The sequence below is a fragment of the Felis catus genome, chromosome B1 (assembly GCF_018350175.1).
Source record: "Felis catus isolate Fca126 chromosome B1, F.catus_Fca126_mat1.0, whole genome shotgun sequence".
In the NCBI taxonomy this organism is placed as follows: domain Eukaryota; kingdom Metazoa; phylum Chordata; class Mammalia; order Carnivora; family Felidae; genus Felis; species Felis catus.
Window position 1 is genome coordinate 421,584 of NC_058371.1, and position 24,881 is coordinate 446,464.

General features: G+C 44.5%; 1 protein-coding gene and 1 long non-coding RNA gene across 16 annotated transcripts; one reads left to right on the forward strand and one right to left on the reverse strand.

The window, feature by feature from the left end:
• Positions 1-347: 347 nt before the first annotated feature.
• Positions 348-19,377, reverse strand: LOC101090710 (zinc finger protein 596-like). 15 transcript variants are annotated; one of them, XM_045055142.1, is made up of 8 exons: positions 17,376-17,654; positions 7,331-7,417; positions 6,924-7,060; positions 6,385-6,550; positions 5,484-5,610; positions 4,665-4,760; positions 4,076-4,158; positions 348-3,626 (listed from the first exon to the last, which is right to left on the reverse strand). In XM_045055142.1, exons 4-8 carry the CDS (start codon positions 6,496-6,498, stop codon positions 1,836-1,838), a joined length of 2,211 nt encoding a protein of 736 aa, XP_044911077.1. In that variant the 5' UTR covers positions 6,499-6,550; positions 6,924-7,060; positions 7,331-7,417; positions 17,376-17,654; the 3' UTR covers positions 348-1,835. The 15 variants fall into 15 exon arrangements, with proteins under 15 accessions (XP_044911077.1, XP_019683726.3, XP_019683724.3 ...); XM_019828167.3 differs by lacking the exon at positions 6,924-7,060 and adding an exon at positions 8,975-9,019; XM_019828165.3 differs by lacking the exon at positions 6,924-7,060 and adding an exon at positions 8,622-9,019.
• An 822-nt stretch (positions 19,378-20,199) lies between these two features.
• On the forward strand, positions 20,200-23,623 carry LOC111560068. The gene is made up of 2 exons (XR_006596181.1): positions 20,200-20,307; positions 21,286-23,623. It is a non-coding gene; the product is annotated as an uncharacterized LOC111560068 (long non-coding RNA).
• Positions 23,624-24,881: the final 1,258 nt, after the last annotated feature.

Genomic DNA, 24,881 nt, shown 5'->3' on the forward strand with positions numbered 1-24,881 from the left:
GGCTCTGCACTGACAGCGCAGAGCCTGCTTGGATTTTCTCTCTCCCCCTCTTGTCCCTCCCCTGCTCATGCTCTCTCTCCTTCTCCCTCTCCAAAATAAATAAAGTTTTTTTTTTAACTATTATTTTTCTTCAATCGTTTGGTGGCCTATGATGGCACCTTTTGAGGCAGTGGCAGAGTGATCACACTCCTTCTGGAGCTGCGGGTTGGATGCTGAAAACTGGGAGAGCCAGAATAGAGAGTTCCTTCCAAAGTCAGCTCTCCCAGGTCACGCTCTGTAGCGCCTGGCCAAGAAAGGAAAAGAAACATTACTTGTCCCCATTGCCACCTGAAAACAAGAGCTGCAACGAGAGGCAGATGAGTGTTTACTTGGGATTAAAGATTTGCAGTTTGGGGAGCACCGATTCCAGCAGTAACCAGAAAAGTGTCCTATCTGTGGGGTGAAAGCAAGGGCTTTATAGGAGAAAGAGGAAGAGAGGCAATTACATGGCTTGGGTAAAAGAGAAAAAAAAATTACTCATTGCTACTAACAGGCAGTAACTATGACCAATTCTGGAGAATGTCTCATGGAAACTTGCCAAGAGTATGTTATTCTGCTGCTTTGGGATGAAGTGTGCGGTGTACCTCTGTGAAGTCCATCTCATCTAACGTGTCACTTACGGTAGATGTTATCTGATTTTTGTCCGAATGATTCGTTCATTGATGGAAGTGTGTATTAACATCCCCCTTCTACTGCATAACTGTCTCTCCCTTGACTTCTGTTCGTATTTGTTTTATATATGTAGGTGCTCCTATGTTGAGCGCATAAATATTTACAGATGTTATATCCTGTTGTTGAATGGACCCCCTTATTGTTAGGTAATACCCTTCTTTGTTTCAATAATGGCATTTTAAAATGAAAATTTATACAGGGTTCGGTCACAAACTATCTATATAAGAATCTTTAATTCATCATTACGACCTACATACGTGGTTAACAATATGTAGTAATGACGCATCATCTTGTGTTCTATGTTTTTCAGTTAATATTCAAAGACACTTTCTAGTTGAATCCAATCATCATAATTACTATTGCTGCATGAAAAATAGGACCCTGACCAACATAATGGATTTTTCAGCAACAAGTTTGCCTCATATGCAGTTCCAAGAACTACTGCAAAAAAATTATTGTTACAAAATACTGAATTTAGAATTCCCAGATGATGTCACAATTCTACATATCTTTCTTATATTTTTATAGTAAGAGGCCGTTAGGCAAAATTACAATTTAATGACTAAACTCTATTAAGACATTCTTGATAAATGTTTTTCCTAGTCAGGGATTTCTAATGCAAAGTCTAACCTTTCATCTGATTCTATCAATGTATATATACAGTGTGAGAAACTACATGTTGACTACAGAATTAAAATCACTGAAGACTTTCATTCATTCACTATTATATAGAGTGTGAAACTTCACATGCCTACAACAGTTTTTCTACTAGTAAAGGTTTTCCATGCATATAATAATGAATAACTTCTTCAGCATTAATTTTTCTGTTATTGTCCTGGAGTGATCTCCTTCTGTAAAGATTTTCCTGCGTATTTTCCCATTTAAGGGAGATTAGATTATTATTCATACTGGATTTTCTTGTCCAACCTATGACCAGAGACCAGCTAATGTCTCTTCCTCCTTGATTATAAATATAGGGTTCCTCCACATGCAGTTCACTCATGTTATGTAAGGATAAATTAAAAATGAAGGCATTTCCATAATGAATATGACCATAGAACTTCCCCCACATGAGTCTTGTGGTTGATATTATATTAGAGCTGTGGCTAAAGGCACTTCCATGTTCATTCACTATAATTAAAGTGAGTTCCCTCATGGTCTCTAAGATCGGAGCTTGTAACAAAGGCTTTTCCACATAGATGACAAATATATTGTTCCTCTCCAGTGTGAGTCCCCTCATGGTCTCTAAGATCAGAATTTGTAACAAAGGCTTTTCCACATAGATGACATATATATTGTTCCTCTCCAGTGTGAGTCCCCTCATGGTCTCTAAGATCAGAATTTGTAACAAAGGCTTTTCCACATAGATGACATATATATTGTTCCTCTCCAGTGTGAGTGTCCTCATGGTCTCTAAGATCAGAGTTTGTAACAAAGGCTTTTCCACATAGATGGCATATATATTGTTCCTCTCCAGTGTGAGTTCCTTCATGGTCTCTAAGATCAGAGCTTGTAACAAAGGCTTTTCCACATAGATGACATATATACTGTTCCTCTCCAGTGTGAGCTCTCTCATGTTTTCTAAGACAAGAGCTTTGAACAAAGGCTTTTCCACATAGATGACATGTATATGGTTTCTCTCCAGTGTGAATCCTCTCATGTTCTCTAAGATAAGAGCTTTGAACAAAGGCTTTTCCACATAGGTGACATGTATATGGTTTCTCTCCAGTGTGAGTTTTCTCGTGCTTTCTAAGATTAGAGCTTGTAACAAAGGCTTTTCCACATAGATGACATTTGTATGGTTTCTCACCAGTGTGAGTTCTCTCATGTTCTCGAAGATTAGAACTTTGAACAAAGGATTTTCCGCATAGATGACATGTATATGGTTTCTCACCAGTGTGAGTTCTCTCATGTTTTCTAAGACAAGAGCTTGTAACAAAGGCTTTTCCACATAGATGACATTTATATGGTTTCTCTCCGGTGTGAGTTCTCTCATGATCTCTAAGATAAGAACTTTGAACAAAAGCTTTTCCACATAGATGACATTTGTATGGTTTCTCTCCACTGTGAGTTCTCTCATGTTCTCGAAGATTAGAGCTTGTAACAAAGGCTTTTCCACATAGATGACAAGTATATGGTTTCTCTCCAGTGTGAGTTCTCTCGTGGTCTCTAAGATTAGAGCTTTGAATAAAAGCTTTTCCACATAGATGACATGCATATGGTCTCTCTCCAGTGTGAGTTCTCTCATGTTTTCGAAGACAAGAGCTTGTAACAAAGGCTCTTCCACATATAGGACATTTATATGGTTTCTCTCCAGTATGAATTCTCTCATGGTCTCTAAGACAAGAGCTTTGAACAAAGGCTTTTCCACATAGATGACACTTATATGGTTTCTCTCCACTGTGAGTTCTCTCATGTTCTCGAAGATTAGAGCTTGTAACAAAGGCTTTTCCACACTGATGACATGTATATGGTTTTTCTCCGGTGTGAGTTCTCTCATGTTCTCGAAGATTAGACCTAGTAACGAAGCCTTTTCCACATAGATGACATTTAAATGGTTTCTCTCCAGTGTGAGTTCTCTCATGTCTTTTAATGGAACTTCGAACAAAGGCTTTGCCACATAGACGACATTCATAAGGCTTCTCTCCAGTATGAATTCGCTTATGTCTAGTTAAAGATGAAAAATACCTGAAGCGCCTCCCACACTGATTACAAGCAAATGGATTCTCTCCTGTGTGAGTTATTTTATGAGTACGAAGGTTGGCGTTTCGGGTGAAGTGTTTTCCACATTCGTTACATTTATAGGGTTTCCGTACAGTGTGAGTTAAGACATGTTGCGTCAATGTGTACGTGTGAGTAAAAACTTCATCAAACCCACTATATACAGAGAGGTCTTCTCCCGTGTGACATTTCTGCTGTTGAGAAAGAGATGAGAGAGTTATAGGACTTCTCCCAAAAATACATGCACCCAGATCTCTACCTATGAATTCCAGGCTGACCACTCAGTGATAATCTCCAACTAAAACCTTCCCCAGATCACTTACTTACATATACATGGGGCATTCATCTCCAGCATGCACATTTTTACCCTTTGTAGCATCCTTATTGCAGGGCTGAGAGTTTATGAAGATATCATTAGGTGTCATGCCAATAAACCATAGTTATAGAATTATCCGCTTATCAGAATAATTTTATCTTAAGTCCAGGATAATTTCTTCCCCATATTTAAATTTTCAATCACATTCTCTGAGAAGGTACTTATATCAAACTGTAGCAATCGTTATATGATCCTTCTAAATTGATAATTTAGGCTCCTCCCAGGCCTTGAACGTGGATAGGCAAGGTTCCTCCTCATGACACTTACTACTGTCCAGCAGTTAGGTGGGTCATTCATGCAGATATCTTGCATAGGTATTATTTCTTGCTTGTTATGGCTGTTTTTCATGCCTAAAATAATTGAGGAAAACAAGAAATAAACCTAAGAAATACCTTGAGTAGGAAATTAAAGTGTTGAAAAGCTCACGAGACCAGGTAAGCACACGTGACCAAATGATGTGAAATTGAGGAAAATACTGGTGAACAGACATACATTTTAGAATAGTATCAATTAGAACAAAACTCAATGTTTAAGTTAAAGAAAAATAAAATAATGATGGGCTGTTGCAGAGAATATCAAGAGTGGAAATCCTAAAAGAAATCATGACAAAGACCACAATGTGAAATTTTACCTCCAACGAGGACAGGAACATTTGCTTGCCTGAGGTGAAATGTAAGTACAGGTACATGAAGAGAAACTCATATGGAAGAAATAATGACACAGTCTGAGGAATGTTGTCTCATTGGCCACTCACAGTTTCTGAAGGTGTCGTTCACTCAAGGAAATCTGCACTGACATCAATAAGACCCTGCTTACTCACTAGCCTTCTCACACTGAGCGCATGTCTGCAGCTCACCTGGACTCCAGCCTTGGGGAGGTCCTCTTTCTTCCCTCCACAGCTCCCCTCTTTGCTCCCACTGGGAGATCACATCTGATCTGAAGAAATGACACCCTATATCAATGGAGAATGGTATGTGAATTTTCAGTTCTGTGCCAAGAACAGCGCCCGATGTTCTACTGTACGGGCAACCAAGAACATGAGCGTGGAAGAACAGCCCAGAGGATAACACCTTGAACACTAAAAACATTGATAAATGTTCTGAGCCTGACACTGCACCCAAGGACAGTAAGATCTCTGATTGCTGATGCTCCTGCCCAAGCTGAGAGAGAGCAGAAGGCTTAGTGTTTGCATCCAGAATGAATTAAATGTTCTCACAAGGGGATTAACACTATTTTCAAAGGAATACAATACACATAAGCTCCACCAGAATATTCATGGAGTTTTATGTGGAAAGTGACACAAGATATTACATTTTCTACAGTGCTCAACCTTCATCATACTGCCCAGGACAGAAAATATTCAGGATATTTATTTATTCATTCAAAAAATATTCATTGTATTCCCAGCATTGTTCTGGGTCTTGGAGAAAGTGCAGTAGATATACACTTGTGGCCAAGAAGACTGTATTCAAATTATCATGTAACACACAGGATGAAAGTAAAGAAAGTTACAAATTCCATCTAGTATTCAGAAATGCTACAAAAGATATGAGTTAGGGCAGACAGCTGTATTAGAATATGTGGAAGCTCTCCTGGATACAAGGTTAATAAACAAAAAGATGGATGGATGTATGGAAGGATGGATGAATGAATGAATAGATGGTGACAGACTCACCCACAGAGACCAGATGACTAATGTTTTCCAGCGTCACATCTCTGTACAGCGTTCTCTGGGATGTGTCCATCAGGGCCCACTCTTCCTGGGTGAAGTCTACAGCTACATCTTTGTAGGTCACAGATTCCTAAAATATCAGATATTGTTTCAGTAGGGCCAGGCTGAACAATCCCTAGGGGGCAGCTGTCACATGATAGTGATAGCAGATAGGGGAGCTGTATGTATAGAAAACTGACTCCATTTGTGGTTCAAATCAAATGTTCTACTGTGCCGATCTGCCTCCTGCCCTTCAGACACATTCAAACAGAAATACACACACAATTACTTCATCATAAAGGAATTTCAATATGAAATAACCTGGCAATTTTCAAATAAGCTGGTAATTTTGACATCCTGGGTGGCAATTATAACATAGGTTAAATAGTAAGTACTATTGAGAAGCACTTGGCTGGCTCGGTTGGAAGAGCATGTGACTCTTGGCCTCAGGATCATGAGTTTGGGCGCCAGCTTGCTGTAGAAATTACTAAAAAAAGAAAAAAATATGTGTGTGTGTGTATATATATATATATATATATATATATACACATATACACATACATATATATATACACACACACACACACACACACACACACACATATATATATATATATATATATATATATATATATATATATACACACACACACACACACATATATACATACGTAGTGGTACTGAGAGTTCCAGTGAGCTAATGTGCAGATGCTTCTTTTACAGCAAACACTTCATACGTACAAGTGTAGGTATATTAACATTAAAGGTGGACACCTATGAAGCAATGCCCAGCATTCTGCAGGGTGAACAACTTTCATGCAGAACTTGGGGTCAACAAGTCACACCTCTCATCTTAAAAACTCACTTGTTCTTTATAAGGTATCAGGGCAGACAGGTCCTGCGGTCCGGTTAGGGGCTCCTGAGATGGCTCGTCCGAAGGATGGCCCCACAGTGATCTCTCCTGCAGTGAGCTCTCCATTCTTAACAACAATGATCACTGCATCAATCCTCTGTATGTTAATCCTGTTTTTCTGTTGAAAGGCAATAGAATCCTCTCGATTACTTGTAGCCTCTCTAATCCTTCTAAAATTGCAACAGGATTCTAAATTTGACTCTAGTTTTATCCACATTCTGCCAAATACAGAGTTAATTTTTTGAAAAATACTCCCTAGGCACTATTTTCAGATTTCCAATTTTAAAAAGTTTAATTATAACGAGGGAAAATGGGTGAAAAGGGATAAGGGTAGTAGAGAGGATTTAGTCATCTTTGGAAGTTTCCAGATTAGTCAAGTGTATGTTACCAAACCTTTTAGTAAGCTTAAAACTGAGGGGAAAAGAAACGATGGCTGATTTCCTCTCTCATACAAATGTTTCTTGTACTCTCTGGAAAACTGCAGCGCTGACCTGCTCAAAGGCCCGCCTCCTCAGTGGAGCGTAAACTGCCGGTCTTGCTCATCTCTATCTCCTGTCACCACGTGCCGAGGTCACTGCAGCTACTACCATGGCCCACGGGTAAATCACCCACCAACGAAGCCCATGCACTGCATGAGGAAGGAAAACTCTGCATATTTCTTTTCTGCAAGGACATCCTTAAGGAGCATGAGATGCACTGGTGTAAATGCTGGAAAGGAGACTTCTTCCTGATCCATCCCTGACCAACAAAAAGTATCCTCGCGTCCTGACAACAATGAACTAGAACCCAGACCCTTGAAAACTGCCTGGATGCACTTAGAAGACTTGGGCCAAGAGAAGCCTTCCCAGCCACAGGCAACAGAGGCATCATTCAGGAGAAGGATCGCATATCCACCCACCTGCAGTTGCATCATCAAGAGTTCGGCCACCACGTCTCTTCCTCCGGATTTCCACTCACAGAGAGTGCAAACCGTATGCAGGAAAAGCTGGGCAAGGAGAGAGAAGCCAAGAGACTCCAGTCTTACCCACAATTCCCAGACCCCTTGGTCATGAATCCCTGATGTGCCTGCATGCAACCCCCCAGCTCCCCCTACAAGAACACGCCACATGGCCTGAGACAATTGTGGGAGCTCTCACTTCCGCTCGGATCAGAAGTGACAAGGCTTTGGCTACTGCTGCTCATCAATAAGATAGGAATATTCTTTTTTATTTTCAGACGAGGCAATGAAAATCATTATTTTTAAGTTAACTGCCAACTTTTTCATAGGGATATTTAATTCTCTCTCTGAACGCCAAACCTAAAACTGCTTGACTTACAAAATGTACAAGGCAGAGGTTTTGTTTTATAAGGGAATATATTTGTTCAATCTGACATTTTAGTAAAGTTGTAACTGGAATATTGTCGTATATTAGTCATCACCACAAATGACACCCCAGCATTTCATAAATTGTAAACTGAATTCTTACCAAAATTTTGTTTCTACTTAAATGTATTTCATGGAAAAATGACTTTGTATCACAAACAAAAGTAGACGTAACTCACCTCCTTACACCTGGAGTCCAAAAAATAAGGAAGACAAATTCAAAGTTTAATAATAGGGCTCTCTGCTTGGAAACTTAAAAACATTCACTTAATTAATCCTCACAAAGACTCTGCTGATTTCAGCATAGTCACTCTTATGGACTGAATTCCTGTGTCCCCTCCACTCCCACCCAAATCCCTATGTCAAAGCCCTAATTCCCATGATGGTATCTGGACGTGTGACGTTTTAGAGGTAATTAGGTTTAGATGAGGTCATGAAAGGAGGTCCCCCATGAAGGGATTGAAGTCATTCTTAGAGGAACTGACCACAGCTCACTTGCTCTCTCTCTCTACCAAGTTGGGACACAGTGAAAAGACAGGCTTCTGCAAGCCAGGAACTGGTCTGTCTGAATCTGCTGACACCTTGGTCTTGGGAGTTCCCAGTCTCAAGAACTGTGAAAAATAAATGTGGGTTGCTCAAGCCCCCTCATATTTTACTATTGCAGCCCAGAATGACATTAACAAATGACAGGAACAGTTTCAGAGAGCATTAGTAATATGAGAAAGTTACATGGTAAGGAATGATACAGCCAGTATTTCAATTACGTTGTTTCCCAAATTCAGATTTCTAAACATGGTCACAGGTACAGCCCCCTGCCAGGACTTACCAGGAATTCCCCCTGTCAGATGAAGAATCTGAGATCCCTCCAGCAATCACAGCCTTTCTCATTCCAGCTTGTCAACAGAATCATTCCCCATGCCCAGGTTCTCCTCACACCTGGGAACCTACAGTCCTCTGACACCACTTGAAGTCTATCAGCCCCTAATTCCATTCCGTTTAGTGCCCACTTCAATCCCCATGTAATCCTTCCTGCATGCATCCACCCCCCCAAAAATAAAAAAAAAGCTGTTTTATTCCAACTGCATACGCATGACCTATCCCAATGCCTGGTTACATGGCTCGTGCTCAATAACATCTGAGACCAAAAAAAAGCATATTTTGTTAGTTCTGCCTTCTTACCTTCCTTATACATCCATTTCTTCCACCCACTTACTGACCAACACCCTGTAACAGACAACAGTCATAGATTTCTCAAAATCTAAAAATTCGTATAAATAGTTTTCTTCACACCAGCAACTAATTCTCTGACATTGCCTGGGTGTCCAAGGATTCAGTTCATTCTGACACCATCTTCCTGGAGTCAGCATCAGATCCCACAAGTTCAAAGTCTTAGCCCCATGAGAATTCCTCTACTTCAGATGCCAACCATCAATGTAGTGCCCAGGCTGCCCACATTTTCTGCCGAGAGCACTGTAGATTCAAGGGGTCCCACAATCCCTCAAATTAGGCTTGGCAATTTTCTAGAATGACTCCTAGAATTTAGGAAAACACTTTACTCAGTTTTACTGGTTTATTACAAGGATGAACAGTCAGATGAAGAGGTACACGGGGTGAGGTCCAGAAGGGTCCCCAGGGCAGGATCCATCAGTCCCCATGGAGGTGGGCAGGAGTACCCTCCAGCAGATGGAAGCTCTCACCAGCCTGGAGGTTGGTCTCCAGTGTTCAAGAGTGATTCTAGAGCTCAACCTCCAGCAACCACTCCCCTCTCCAGAGGCTGCTGGGTGGGGCTAGTATCACTTACAAGCACAAATTTCATTCCTAACACTCTCCAGCTTTAACTTCTTCCCTGCTTTCTCACTGGCCTTGCAAGTAGGACCTTTAGACCTGCCATCGTCTTCAGAAATCCACTAGCCTGCCTCCCCGTCCAGTCCACCCAACTCACCTGACTGTAGTTTGCTCTCAGCCCCTGGGACACAAATGGTTTGGCTTCTCTCAGCAATTTTACACAAGTTCTGTTACCAGGGGAGGGGGAAAAGTCTCTAATAGTGCTCCTGCCTACCTCCATGGGGAGTCCTAAGGCTTTGCTCAAATAAGTTTTTAGGAAACTGACTAAAACATCTGTATTTTCTACTACAAGTTTTCCTAAAAGATATGATATCCTTTGGGATTCTGTACACAAAGTTTTCTTGTTTTTTAAAAATTTCTTTAAATGATCTCTTCTAAAGTAGCCTTTAAACAACGCAGGATCTGACCATGTATCCTTTTTACTCTCTAATAGAGCTCCACTCTCTGTGTGGCACAAGCCTGGTCCACAGTCTCCTACCACAGACACTCCTTTCTGATGAGCAGAAGCCCTCACTGCCTCAAGGATGGTGCAGTGTGACAAGGCTGGCAAGACAGGAACGTGTCAGAGAACCAGGGAAACGAGAACCTGATTACCTTAAATTCCCGCTGTAAAAATTATGCTCCCTTTTGAGAGTTACTATAGGTTCACTTTTATATTTGATACAAACACATTAAGAAGAAAAAAGGGACAAACTGTTCTTTTGGGAACCAAATGCCTGTGCCTGAAATGAAAATACATTGCCTGATTGTTCTTCACAAGTAATTTATTCTTTTATATATGAAGACAGATCCTAAGACGTATATACTTTTTCGTATTATTCAAAAATAGTTGAAACACATCCTATGTATGGGAAAATGAACATTGAAGGTATAATTTATTCATGGAACCTATCTTATTTTGTGCTTGTAGAGCATGGCAGTCAGTAGGATGTCAACTAAATCTGACTTGGAGAAGAGGAAGGGTCTGCTCTAGGATTTCATTTACTTGCCTGGAGATGAAGAGGAGGGGGCTGCTGAAGGTGGTGGCCTGGGCCCAGAAGAATATAGAACCTCTTCTCCTCCACGTCTTAACTACAGGCAGGCACACTTTGTTGTATTGTGCTTTACAGATACAGCTTTTTACAAAGGTGTGTGACAACGCCATGTTGATTGGTGCCATTTTTCCAAGGGCAATTGCTCACATTATCTCTGTGTCACATTTTGGGAATTCTCACAATATTTAAAACATTTTCATTATCGGGGCGCCTGGGTGGTGCAGTCGGTTAAGCGTCCGACTTCAGCCAGGTCACGATCTCGCGGTCCGTGAGTTCGAGCCCCGCGTCAGGCTCTGGGCTGATGGCTCAGAACCTGGAGCCTGTTTCCGATTCTGTGTCTCCCTCTCTCTCTGCCTCCCCCCGTTCATGCTCTGTCTCTCTCTGTCCCAAAAATAAATAAAAACGTGGAAAAAAAATATTAAAAAAAAAAAAATTTTCATTATCATATTTGTTACTGTGGTCTGTGCTCAGTGATCTTTGATGTTACTATTGCAATTGTTTTGGGGTGCCACAAGCTGTGCCCATAGGTGTGGGCTACCTTAATAAGTAAGTGTTGCGTGAATTCTGACTGCTCCACCTACCAGCTGTCCCTCTTCTCCTCTCCTTGGGCCTCTTTTCCATGAGACAGCCCTACTACACCGGCCTCCTAAGTGTTCAATGTCTGTCACGTTAAATCAAGAGGTAGAAATGAATGAGCTTCGTGAGAAAGGCACGCTGAAAGCAGAGACAGGCTGAAAGCTAGGTGTCTTGTGCCAAAAAGTCAGCCAAGCTGTGAATGCAAAGGAAGAGTCCTTGAAGGAAATTAAAAGTGCAAGTCCAGTGGACACATGGGTGGTAAGAATGTGAAGTGAGGGGAGCCTGGGTGGCTCAGTCGGTTAAGCGTCCGACTTTGGCTCAGGTCACGATCTCACGGTTCATGGGATCCGGCCCCGTGTCGGGCTCTGTGCTGACAGCTCAGAGCCTGGAGCCTGCTTAGGATTTTGTGTGTGTGTGTGTGTGTCTCTCTCTGCCCCTCCTCTGCTCGTGCTCTGTCTGTATCTCAAAAATACATACACATTAAAAAAAAGAAAGTGAACTGAAACAGACCTATTGTAGATATGGAGAAGGTTTGTGTGGTCTGTATAGAAGGTCACCATTCCCTTAAGCCAAAGCCCAATCCAGAGCAAGGCCCTGACTCTCTTCAATTAATTCTCTGAAGGATGAGGGAGGTGAAGAAACTTCAGAAAAACATCTGATGTGAGCAGAGGATGGTTGGTGGGAGTAAGGAAAAGCAGTCGTCTCCATAACATAAAACTGCAAGGTGAGGCAGCGAGTGCTGATACAGAAGCTGCAGCCAGTTATCCAGAGGATCTGGCTGAGACAATTCATGCTGGTGGCTGCAGCGACCAACAGCTTTTAAGTTGGAAAATCTACTGGAAGCCTTCTGTCGGAAGAAGATGCCATCCAGGACTTTCATAGCCAGAGAGAAGTCAGTGGCTGGCTTCAAAGCTGCAAAGGACAGACTGACTCTCTTGTTAGGAGCTAATGCGGCTGGTGACTAAGTTGAAGCCAATGCCCATGTACCATCCTGAAAATCCTGGGGCCCTTAAGAATTATACTAAGTCTGCCCTGGCTGAGTTCCATCAACAGATAACAAAGGCCGGATGATAGTGCATCTCTTTACAACGTGGTTTGCTGAGTATTTAAGCCCACTGTTGAGACCTACTGCTCAGAAAAAAAAAATCCTTTTCAAAATATCACTGCTCATTGACAATGCACCTGGTCACCCAAGAGCTCTGATGGAAATGGACAAGAAGATTACTGTAGTTTTCATGCCTGCTAACACGACATCCATTCTGCAGAATGGCAGGGGCACTGGGGTCACAGACATATGGATTCAAGACCCAGAATGTTGATAAATTATACAGGAATAAAAATTTACAAAGATCTCTATAAGAAAAAAATCCAAAAACAGACATAAGAGATTCCTCTTTTTGAATATTAGGCAGTTCTTTTTTTTTAATGTGTATTTATTTGTGAAAGAGAGAGGGAGAGAGTGAGAGAGGCAGGGAGAGCGGAGGGGCAGAGACACACACACAGAATCTGAAGCAGGCTCCAGGCTCTGAGCTGTCAGCGCAGAGCCAGACATAGTGCTTGAACCCGTGAACTGTGAGATCACAACCTGAGCTGAAGTCGGATGCTTAACCAACTGAGCCACCCAGGGGCCCCTAGGCACAGTTGTAAATATGACCTACTTGAATAAATCCTGAAAATATTTGTCGTTAGAAAAGAAAATTTGTTGTAAAAACATGTGTTCAGAGAATGCGGTTCTGAGAAAGTAGAGAAATGATAGTGGCAGGCGTTCATGACGAGATCTGGGGAAGAGCCATACAGAGAAGAACAGACAAGTACAAATGTTCTAAGGTGGGACAAGCCAAACAGGATAGAAGTGGTTCTAGGCACTGGGATAGAAAGTGACAGTAACAGCCCTCTGGTGACAGCTAATAAGCTAGCTAGGTTTCAGCATTTATTAAATATCTTTTGTGCTGTTTTCATCACTGGCAAAAAGTATTAAAATCAGTTTGTTGTAATTTTTAGGCAAACAAAAGACAATTTGGAAACTTGTTTTGAAAGGAAAATGGGGGGCGCCTGGGTGGCGCAGTCGGTTAAGCGTCCGACTTCAGCCAGGTCACGATCTCGCGGTCCGTGAGTTCGAGCCCCGCGTCGGGCTCTGGGCTGATGGCTCAGAGCCTGGAGCCTGTTTCCCATTCTGTGTCTCCCTCTCTCTCTGCCCCTCCCCCGTCCATGCTCTGTCTCTCTCTGTCCGAAAAATAAATAAACGTTGAAAAAAAAAAAAAAAAAGAAAGGAAAATGGATAGAAGGATTATGATACAATTACTGAGACAGAGCTCCTTATATTTATCCCAATACAATGATATCTGAGGCAGAGAGGAGAAAGCAGACACTGATCTTAAAGTAATAAGATAGAGACACTTATATTGGGTCCGAGATAGTTGGCTTCCTACTGCTGGTTCCTTCTATCGTTTTTAAAATTATTATTATGTTTTATTTATTTACTTATTTACTTATTTACTTATTTATTTATTTATTTATTTAGAGTGAGAGGGGAAGGGGCAGAGTGAGAGGGAGACACAGAATTGAAAGCAGACTCCAGGCTCTGAGCTGTTGGCACAGAGCCCGACGTAGGGCTCAAACCCATGAACCGTGAGACCATGACCTGAGCCAAAGCCGTTTGCACAATCAACTGAGCCACCCAGGAGCCCATGGTTCCTTCTACCCTTTAACTCAGCAGTGCAAGATAATTAGTGTTTACCAGACAGAACATGAGTAGTGTTCAATCTGGAAAACAATAAGAAAATATCAAATCCCTAGGCTCTGCCCTGTTGATATATAATTCCCAAAGATTTCCCAGGATATCCTAGTTCTTATGGTGCAATGTTTTATTCATCTTTGATATCTACAGGGCTTCTAATGGAAAAGGCAAGCTTCCTTGATGGAAGCTCAATATGACTGAGAGACAGCTGCTATGTCCAGGTGTCAGGAAGAGGCAGAGTGGCTCAAGGTTTCAATACAGGAGTGGTGGGTCATTTGAAGTTATGACATCCTGATTTTTGCCTCAGTTATGCAGTCGAGTGTTAACATTCAGTCACAGGACAATGGTCATTCAGGTGAGAGAGGGGATGCTATCTTCAACCTATCAGGTTCAGTCATCCTTTTGAGTCTTTACAGATCACCAATGTGATTTGTCATGTGTTGAGTCAGCTGACATCACTCATCATTGTTCTCCATGCCATTAAAGCATCAATAATCCCCAGGCCTGACCAGCTACTACATTTCAGCAAACGCTACCAGTGGTTTCTGTGTGTATGCTCTGTAGCCATGTGTTCAGAGCTCTTTCTTCAGAGTTTTGATAACATGCAGATTCACACATGAAAAAGCCAATGCACAAGTCAAAATTCACAGTTATGTGAAATAACTTGTAACCCCAATGAAAAGTGGTTTAGTAATAGTTTCCATTATAATAAACAGTACTTATGTAGGGTTGAATTTTCTCCTGAAAAAAGGACCCAGGAAAACAGAGACTTGAAGACATTGTGTACAGAGTTTGGTTTACTCAAGATACCCACCTTTTGGGCTCAGTTACTCATAGGGTTATGTACCCACAAAGACCCAAGAAAACTCACTCCATCTAATGTGGAGACTCCCAAGTGCATATTATGTATACACCTAAACACTGAAGATTTAACAGAGAAGGTGGTCTGGAGGCTGGATGGGTCAGAGACAGAATTCTATCACTGGACTCGTAGGTAAGCATAGAGGGAAAAAGAAAAACCAAACGGAGAGTCCAAATGTCAAGGTCACTTAACCACCAATGATGTAAAGTCCTGGCTCCTTAATGGAGTCCACTTCCCAGCAGGTCTGAGTGGAGTAAGTTGAGCTCAGGGGAATGGAGATTTGGAGACTTGGAGGAGCACTGGGTCCTCTTCTTTATAGGACCTCCAGGGTGGTTACTGTTCTGTTGCCTAACAGAAATATATCTTCCAATTTCTGAACTGATTTGAGTTCAAATACTAATATTAAATCAACTTAAAACTTTTGAGAAAGAGGGCACCTGGGTGGCTCTGTTGGTTAAGCATCTGACTTAGGGTCAGGTCGTGATCTCATGTTTCATGAGTTTAAGCCCCGCATTCAGCTCTCTGTGGTTAGCATGTAGATCGCTTCAGATCCTCCGTCTGTCTCTTTGTCCCTCCCCTGCTTGCTCGCTCTCTCTCAAAAATAAATAAACATTAAAAAAAGAAACTATTAAAAAGTTTCTTTTTCGAGAAAGTTTCGAGAAAGCCAGAAGAATGTCTTCTCTTGTAAATAATCTTTGAGAAGTTATGCAGCAGAGTATTTAGAGTCAGGTAGTGCCAAGTTCCAACCAGGATCAGATTTTCCAAAGGAAATATAAAAAAGAGATGTTAACTTACACTTCCACGTTAAAGTTTATGACGTGTACATTGGGGCACCTAGAGCGGCTCAGTGGGTTGAGCGTCCAACTCCCGATTTTGGCTTAGGTCATGATCTCATGGTTCATGAGTTTGAGCCCCACACTGGGCTCTTTGCTGACAGTGCGGAGCCTGCCTGGAATTCTCTGTCTCCCTCTCTCTCTGCCCCTCCCCTCTCATGACCTCTCAAAATAAATAAATCTTTTAAAAAGATATAAATGAAGCTATTTAAATTTGAAAATCTAATTTCCTTACTGATTTTTAATGTTTATGGTGTGAAACCTAGTAATAGGAAACCTCCCTAAAATGGAGTGGGCAGATGTGGCAGGGAAAACTTTTACACCCTAGAACACACAGTCAATTGCAGGCCCAACAGGAAGAGGAACTGGACCCTTTGGGGACTTGGCCTTGCACGTGGATACTACTCAACAAGTCCAGCAGGAGGAAGAGACATTTTCCTTATCCCCCAGAACAACAGTTCAGCCAGTGAGAAACCACCACACTTCAAACTGTTTACTCCAATGGACTTTTAGTTCACAGCCACCTTCCCAAATTACCCCTTTTCTCCTTAAAAAAGCAAGCCTCCCCTTGGTTCCCATGCTTCCCTACAGTTTTTCTAAAGCTTTGTTTGTCCCAGATTGCAATTCTCTTTTATTCATTCCCCCAATAGCCCCAACAGTTGCTGCTAAAATAACAGGCAGTTCTTTTTTTTTTTTTTTTTAAGAAAGGGAGAAAGAGCGAGCAAGCAAGCGCTCTCGCCCAGGGGAGGGAAGAGGGGCGCAGGGAGAGAGACAATCCAAGCATTCTCCACACTCAGCGCGGAGCCCGACTTGGGGTTCGATCCCATGACCCTGCCATCAAGGGATGAGAAATCCAGAGTCCCATGCCCACCGACTGAGCCACCCAGGCGCCCCCTGGCAGTTTTGTTTTTAAGGTTAACAATGGGAAACAAGAAACATCCCTCTCAAATGTCCTCAGATATTGAAAATTAAATTTTCATCAATTAAAATCAAAATCCACACATTCCCTAAATGGAATCCATTTTACAGGCCTCATTCATTATCCCAACTTGACATAAAGCATTAAGAAACAGAAAACAAAAACAGTGATTAAAATACCCCATACTTCTCTGGGCGCCTGGGTGGCTCAGATGGTTGAGCATCGGAGTTGATTTTGACTCAGGTCATCATCCCAGGGTCTGAGATTCAGCGCTGTATTGGCTAGGTGCCGGGTTGCAGCCTGCTTTGGATTCTGTCCCTCCCTCTGCCCCTCCCCCACTTGCACTCTCTCTAAATACAACAAAAAGAAAAGAAATAAAAGAATATCTCATACTTCTCAAAATAAAAAAACCATCTTCAGATAGCTCTGGGAGTCGCCCAGGAAAACGTGAAGCTGCAACACCGACGACTTTACGACCTAAAGCGATTCTCGGTGGCACCCACGCTTCTCCCCAAGTCCCGGACACTCAGCCTCCCGCTGAGCACCCCCTGCTCTGGGCCACGTCGCGCCGATCCCGCCGGCTCTCCGCCAACAGCACAGACCCCGCCTGCCCTGGTCGGCCCACTAACCGCGCCAAGGGCGGCCTCCGAGGTCCCGCGAGGCCCGCACCCCCCGCCCGGCATGTCCAGTCAACGGGCTATACACACACCTGTCACCCTAACGAGGACACATCGGCGCGTTTAGTGCAAGAGGCCCCAGGGCTCTGAGTCTCACCTGGAACTGCCCGAAAGAGTCTCGGTAGGTAGAGAAGCAGCAGTAGGATCCCTCGGACACCAAAAACCCACAAACCGACCAGAGCGGCCAGGCTGCCGGCGCGTGGGACGGAAGGAGGGGAGGACCCGGAAAGGCGGGGCGGCACGGGGCCACGCCCCGATCAGGCCCCGCCCCACGCTAGCCACGTCAGAAACCAGCCGGACCTTGGCTCAACTTCTCTGGGCCACGCCCCACGCTGGAAACGTCCTGCACAAGCACCGCCCCTCCACTGACGTACCGTTCCCGCTCTTCGCTCACCTTCTCTAGGCCCCGAACCACGCGGGCCTCATCCTACACCGGCCACGCCCATCCGGTGACGTACCCTCCCCGCTCAGCCCCCCCCAGGCCCCGCCTTACGCTGGCCACGTCCTGCACCGGCCCCGCCCCCGCTCTTCTTCCTAGCCCCCGCTCTTCTTCCTAGCGCCCGCCCCTCCGCTGACGCCTTCTTGGGTCCTCCACTCTCCCTCCCTATACCCTGCCTAACGCCAGGCACGTCTCACGCCGGCCACGCCCCTCCGCTGACTTCTTTTCCCCTCCCCCCCAAATCCTCCCAGGCCCCGCCTCAAGCTGACCAATCCCTAACCGGCACCGACCCCGCCCCGCCCCGCCAAACACCCTAGGCCCTGCCCCTCTGCAGACGTTCCCACTGTCTCACCCTCCCTTAGCCCCGCCCCACGCTGGTCACGTCCTGCAACAGCCCCGCCCCTCATCTTACCTCCCATTCTGTTCTCTGCTGACCGTCCCTAGACCCCGCGCTACACTGGCTACGCCCTGTACCGACCACGCCCTTCGGTCAACGCCCCTTTCCCCCGCTCATCCTCTGTAGCCCCGCCCCTCCAATTACGCGTCCTTCAGGTTACACTATAACGTCCCCAGGTCCCGCCTATGACGGCAGCGTCCTAGACCGGGCCCGCCCCGTGGCTATGGTCCCGTTCCCGCTGACCGTCCATAGGCCCCGCCCAACGGTCGTCGCGTCATATATTAGCCCCGCCCCTCTGTTTACGCCCCGACCCTGTTCTTTACTCTCTCCCCAGGTCCCGCCACACGCTGGCCACGTCCTTCACAGGTCCCGCCCCTCCTAACGCTTCTGGCACCCTCCCTCCCTGAAGTCCTGTCTGAGCCCTAAGATCAACCTCCCTAGGCCCGGCCCATCCGCTGACGTACATTCCCCGCTTTCCCTCCCTTTGCCCCGCCCCATGTGTGAGACGTCCGGCACGGGCACCGCCTCTCCGCTTACGTACCCTTCTGATTTCTTCTTGCCGTTCCTAGGCCCAGCCCTACGCCGGCTGCGCCCTGCACCGGCCCCGCCCTTCCGCTGACGCCGGTCCCCACATCCCCTGCCTAAGTGCCGCCTCACGGTGTCTACGTCTTGCACAGGCCCCGTTTCCGCTCACCTTCCTTAGGGTCCGCCCCACGTGGTCACGTCCTACACCGGCCCGGCCCCTCCGCAGACATCCCCTCGTGGTCTCTGCTCTCCCTCCCTAGTCCCCGCCCACGCCGTGTCCGCACTCAGTACGTGAAATCTTAGTCTACATGTTCCCCCCACACACACCCCGCTAGTGCCGGGGCTGCCGCCTCCCGCCTCTGGCCATGACATTCGGCCGACTCCATTCCTCGCACAAGACTCACATCCTAGCCATTTTCATCCTCCTGCAGTGAGGCCCTGCCGTCGCCAGGCCTTCCATTCGCGGTCACCTTGTGGGCGAGGCCCCTGGGCCCCGGGCTGGGGGAGGGGACGACCCCGTTGTGTGACACCTCGTGCTGTACTGTCCCCAAACCTGTTCCCCCGGCCGTACCTGCCAGAGTGTGCCTACATTCCCGATATCCCACTGGAAAGTGAGCTGCTAGGACGTAGACGGCATCCGTTCCGTCGCCGAGTGCCGAGTGGGCGGCGACTTGAGGGAAGAAAGACCGGGAGGGAGACGCCGGGCGACCGCGAAGGGAGAGTGAGTAAAATGAGCAGCCTAGAGGATGCCACGTGGGGGGTCCTGTGCACTGGGGGAAACGGTCGTAGTGGACGGGAGTGCCCGGGCTCGACCCAGCGGGAGCAGCGGAGGGCTGGCAGAGGGGCGGGGGGTTGGGGTGGGTAGCAGGGGGCACATCCCAAATGCATTCATTCCCTTTTAACCGTATTGTGTGAGGGTCATGCTAGAGGTCTCCGTGCTTTCCCAGCCTTCGTGACATTTTGAAAATATTGTTGGGTCCTAAGCAATTTTACACCAATTTCATGTGCACTCCGTGAGGATATTGATCATTTGTTATATTAACAGAACTAGTCTAACAGCTTCCCGTCGTTCTTGTCATCTTTTGACTGAGCTGGCTGTGAGCTAAGGTTTCCAACTGCATTTTCAAGTTCCCTGTGTCCTTTTTGTACAAATGTTCAGGGATGGTACAAGTTGTTCCCGGCCCCTCCCCGCCCCCCAGGACTTATAAAATTTATTGTCGTTTTTCAGTGTGCGCATCACCTTCTCAGCGGCTTCTAGTCCTGCAGCAGCCTTTCCAGGCAGGCCTAGAAAGCTTCCCTTGAGATTCCCATTTGGGGCAGTGGCATTTCCCAGACTCCTGAAGTAACCTAGGAAGTTCTGGATAGGAATTCAGTAGCATAGACACCGTCTCCAACCTTTCCAGGCAGACACTAGTGGCTCTTGGGTCCTCATGGCCACTTAGAATATTTCCAGAGTCAGGCAGAGCATAGGTGAAGTTCGCAGGGGTCCACAGTAACCACAGAAAGGGGTTCCTGGCATGACTTAGACTTTTTTTCTTTCTTTTTTTTTTTCCGGTGGCTCTGATGGGTCAAAATGCCCTGGCTGCTGTTTTCACTGTTCCCGTGGCCCACTGGAAAAAGAAGCTGAAATACAGGATGTAGGTTGTCTAATGGACCTGGAACGACGGAGTAAGTGAAAGGGAGTGAGTGAATATCCTATTTTGGTATTCAGTTTTTGCTATGGTACCATACATACAATATCCATTTTTTTCTTCAGATGTGTTTTTCATATGGTACGACTGCAGTGAGCTTGTTTCAGTATTTTTAGAATGGAAATACAAATATGAAATTTATGAGGCTTCTTTTCAAGAAGTGATATCTATGAAGTGTGTACCATGTGTGAGATATGAAAGACCAACAGGCCAACAGTCAGGACAAAGTTTTTATGTTACGCATAATGTGTCATGTGTCGTGGAAACCTTATTAGATAATATTTTTACCTTATTTAGCATCATTCATTAGAAACAGTTACTTAGGGGGCGCCTGGGTGGCGCAGTCGGTTAAAGCGTCCGACTTCAGCCAGGTCACGATCTCGCGGTCCGTGAGTTCGAGCCCCGCGTCAGGCTCTGGGCTGATGGCTCGGAGCCTGGAGCCTGCTTCCGATTCTGTGTCTCCCTCTCTCTCTGCCCCTCCCCCGTTCATACTCTGTCTCTCTCTGTCCCAAAAATAAATAAAAACGTTGAAAAAAAATTTTTAAAAAAGAAACAGTTACTTAGGGGCAGCAAGAACTCACTTTCATAGAGCTCATGGTTTTTGTCATCACTAGGTCAAGGGATGCATGGAAACTATCAAACTTAATGTAAAAAAAGTACTCATGGGTTTTATTTCCTTATGATGTGGTTTCCAAATGGCACATTATATGTTTAGCATAAGGCCCTAGAATAGATTGTCATCCTTATTTCTTATATAATCCAATTCATATCCTAGGAGCAATATTCATTTTTCTTCTCTCTTCTAAAAATACCAGATTACTATTTATATGTGTTCATTTTTTCCAAAATACTGAAAATAGAAATTCACAGAATAGGATAGGGCATGAAAATTCGTCTGAAAACAATCTGTCATTCAGAGACAATTCTTATTTTGGTTTGTGCATGTGTTTTCCAGGGAAGCTGGACTTAGGATCCATTTCTGCCTGTCTCCAAAGCCCTGCCTATACCAAACATCAGGTCACAGCCCTGTCTCCGTGCTGACTGCCTTTCTCCACTTCCTGCCAGCCACCCTCATGTCTGGGCTTCTGGGTTTGTGTTCTTTGTCTGGGGCTGTTGATGGACCACCAGGAAGTCCCTGGGTATCCTGTCAGTGTTTCCCAGCCACTAGAGGATGACTTGGGATGGCATCCCAGGTTCTGACACGTACTTAGAAAATTCTGCACAGGCAGCAGCAGGTAGACACCGATGTTGAAATGAATTGTTTCTAAGCTGACGGCCAAGAAGGAATTCTTGAAAAGGTTTTGGTGCAAAAAAAAAATAAAAGGTGGTTTTGTTAAAGCATGGGAACAGGACCTGTAGGCAGAAAGCACTGCACTGAGATTATGAAGACTGACTACTAGAAGGTTTTCCATCCTGTAGAGGGGAGGGTGACCTTAAGGCTCCAGGAAATTGAGCCTATAGGTTCCTGGAGGTCCATTGTTAAACATGGTGTTTTTCTTGTAAATCATTAAGACAGTTAGAAACTGGGCGCCTGGGTGGCTCAGTTGTTTGAGTGCCTGGCTCTTGATTTTGGCTCAGGTCATGATGCCAGGGTCATAGGATTGATCCCTGCCTCCGGGTGCTGGCTGAGCATGGAGCCTGCTCTAGATTCTCTCTCCCTCTGACCCTGTCCCCTGCTCACGCTCTCTTTCTTAAAAAACAAACAAACAAAAAAGATAGTTACAAACTCTAGTAGAAGTTTCATACCCAACATGAGTGTAAATGATGTTATCCGCATTTCCTTTTGCTTTTGTTTTCCACATCAACTATTTCTTTTCTCCCTGCCTCTGTTCTCAGGCAGTCACCAGTACCTGAGGAATAGTCTACACATCTCACCCTAACTGGGGGATGTTTGTAGCGTGTCTGCTCAGTGTAACTCCTCTCACATTCTGTACAACTCAGTTTCCCAGAGTCTAGATTAGAAAAGTGAATACAGTGGGGCGCCTGGGTGGCTCAGTTGGTTAAGTGTCTGACTTCAGCCTAGGTCATGATCTTGCTGTTCCCAAGTTTGAGCCCCATGTCCAGCTCTGTGCTGACAGCTCAGAGTCTGGAGCCTATTTCAGATTCTGTGTCTTCCTCTCTCTCTACCCCTCCCCAACTCATGTTCAGTTTCTCTCTCTCAAAAGTAAATAAACATTAAAAAAATGAATGCAGGTGCAACAGAAATTAGCATTAAGCTTTTTACCCTCCTCCTTTTTTTTTTTTTTGTTTGTTTGTTTTTTTGTTTTTTGTTTTTTGCTTCAGCTATACAGTTTCTTGCAAGGTAAGAAAGAAATGCAAAGCCGTGTTAGGACATATGTTGTCATGTGTTTTTGTCTTGAGCAATGTAAAGTTAAATTACTTACCTAAAATATTTTACATGAGGGAAAGTTACACACAGAATATCAGCCATCATGTTAAATAAAATATGAGATAGGACTAAATAACATTTTACAGAGACCTGGTTTACTCTTTAGAAGAAAAACACACTTCTACAATGTAGAGAATAACGACATGCAGGAGGTTTTCCTAGCTGTTCACCTTTTACCTTGCACTGAACCTGTATTACATCATTTTGCTTTAAAAAAATGGAAATGGACTAGGTTAGGTAATTATTAATTGGCAACATGATACTGATATAAAACTGCTTTTGGCCAGAGATACGATAATGGTCAATTTTGGCAACCTAGATAAAGGGAGAAGTTATTATGTCCCCTTCCCAAAATCATTGTGCCAATCTGTGTTCAGCTCACGATCTCAAGTATTTAAAACTTCCGTTTCTATAAATATAAATAGAATAACCTTTTAAAATAGGGTACAAAGTATAAATCCATTTTTTTCTAATTCAGCAAGCACATGGGATATTCTCATTTCTTTTCAGAAAACTACCTGTAGACACACAGATAGACACGGGGCACCAAGTTTGAATGCTGCCGGAACAATTTCCTCACAAATTAACATTTTACCAAGTACTAATATACATAATGTCAAAAGAGGAAGTGCACACCGCTGAAATCAAAACCTTTTTTAAAACGCAAATTATCAGTGTGATACATTATTTTGAACAAAGGAGAAACTGGCAATATGTGAAGTTGTGTGCTATTAGAAGGCCTGTCCCCTTGCTTAAAACAAATGAGAGAAAGTGACTTTGGAAGCCTGTTAGATGTACGTGAAACTTTAAAAGAACTTAGAAATACACTTTCTGAATTTGGAAAAAAAGGTAAGGTACTGGAATACTTCCGTTTGGGGTGTAAATAAAATCTTGGAATTTCAAATATGTTAGTACATCTGTTTTTTTCAGCTATTTTATAGAGTTATAAGGAAATAAAACATTAAAAGCCAGTGGAAGCATGTACATAGGGGCCCCATTTCCCCTTGGTGTGCTAAAAAAACTGCCTTCAACCCTGTCAATTTGAAGGTCTAATTGGCTTTGTTAAACGGTTTGTGGGTGGGGGCACATCGCATCAGGCAAGGAGAGGGGGCTTCTCTGAGCGAAACAGGAAAAGGTTTTTAAAGGCCAAAGGAGGGGATTAAAAAGAAAAAGTGTACTAGCAAGGAATGCGTGTTCAGGCAAAGTTGCCTCTGGGTGGAGGCTGGGGTCCATCTGGACCTGCTCCGACTGCCCCGGAAGTTCCACTTTGGCCTCGCAGACTCCCGCGGTGGCTGTCCTTTGAGCGCCCGCGCCGAGTCCCCCTAAAGCGGCACTGCGAAGGCGGAGAGTGGCCCATGCGGGGACACCCTGGAGCGAGGTTCTGCCTTCCCTGCCTGAGAGGAGCCTCCAGGAGGCGGGGCGCAGCTCCTCCCCAGCCCATAGCCGTCAGTGCGCCTGTCCTCGGTGGTGGCTCACCAGGGTCCCCCAGCTGGCGCAAAGTGCACGCGCCCCCTGCTGGCCGCAGGGAGCAGCGCAGGGGCTCAGAGCTTCCCGTTTAGTGTTGCCTGGCACCCCTCCTGGTCTTCGTGGGTGTGGATGTTAATGAAATGCACCCGCCGCTCCTGCCTTTGACTGCAATGCACTCAGAGACCAGGAATCAAAGCATAAAGTCAGTTTATTAAGGCCAACTGCTTTCCCACCCACTAATAATTAACGGTTGGAATTTGAACATTTAAAAATGCCATTTTTAATAGCCATTTGGCAACCTTCAAATTGAAGTTCCTTTGGCATGAACCTAACAACATACGTAAAAATCTGCATTCAGAAACATCATAACCCTGCTGAAAGGTCGCAAATAAAACGGAAATGCGGAGATGTTAGTTTTTCATGATCCACAGACTCAACATTCTTAAAATGACAATTCTTCCTAATTTGATGTACAGACTCAGCTAAGTCCCAATCAAAATGTGAGCAAAGGGATGTGCTAGAATACACAACATAGGACTGAGGAACAAAGCTAAAGAACTCACCCACATTCCAAGACTTACATAAGTATAAATAATGAAGTGAGTGATCTTGGCGAGGAACTAGATGCAGATGATGAAGTTTTGGGGTGATGGTGGGGTGGTCCAGAGCCAATGGCCAAGAAAGAATTCCTGAAG

Excerpts from the sequence above, each read along its gene's own strand:
- LOC101090710 (XM_019828173.3), bottom strand. The coding sequence starts at position 6,498 with ATGGAGAGCTCACTGCAGGAGAGATCACTGTGGGGCCATCCTTCGGAC. Across the intron at positions 5,611-6,384 it reads TGATACCTTATAAAGAACAA|GAATCTGTGACCTACAAAGA; the intron begins GTGAGTTTTTAA and ends CTGATATTTTAG. Across the intron at positions 3,627-4,075 it reads CACCTAACTGCTGGACAGTA|CAGAAATGTCACACGGGAGA; the intron begins GTAAGTGTCATG and ends CTTTCTCAACAG.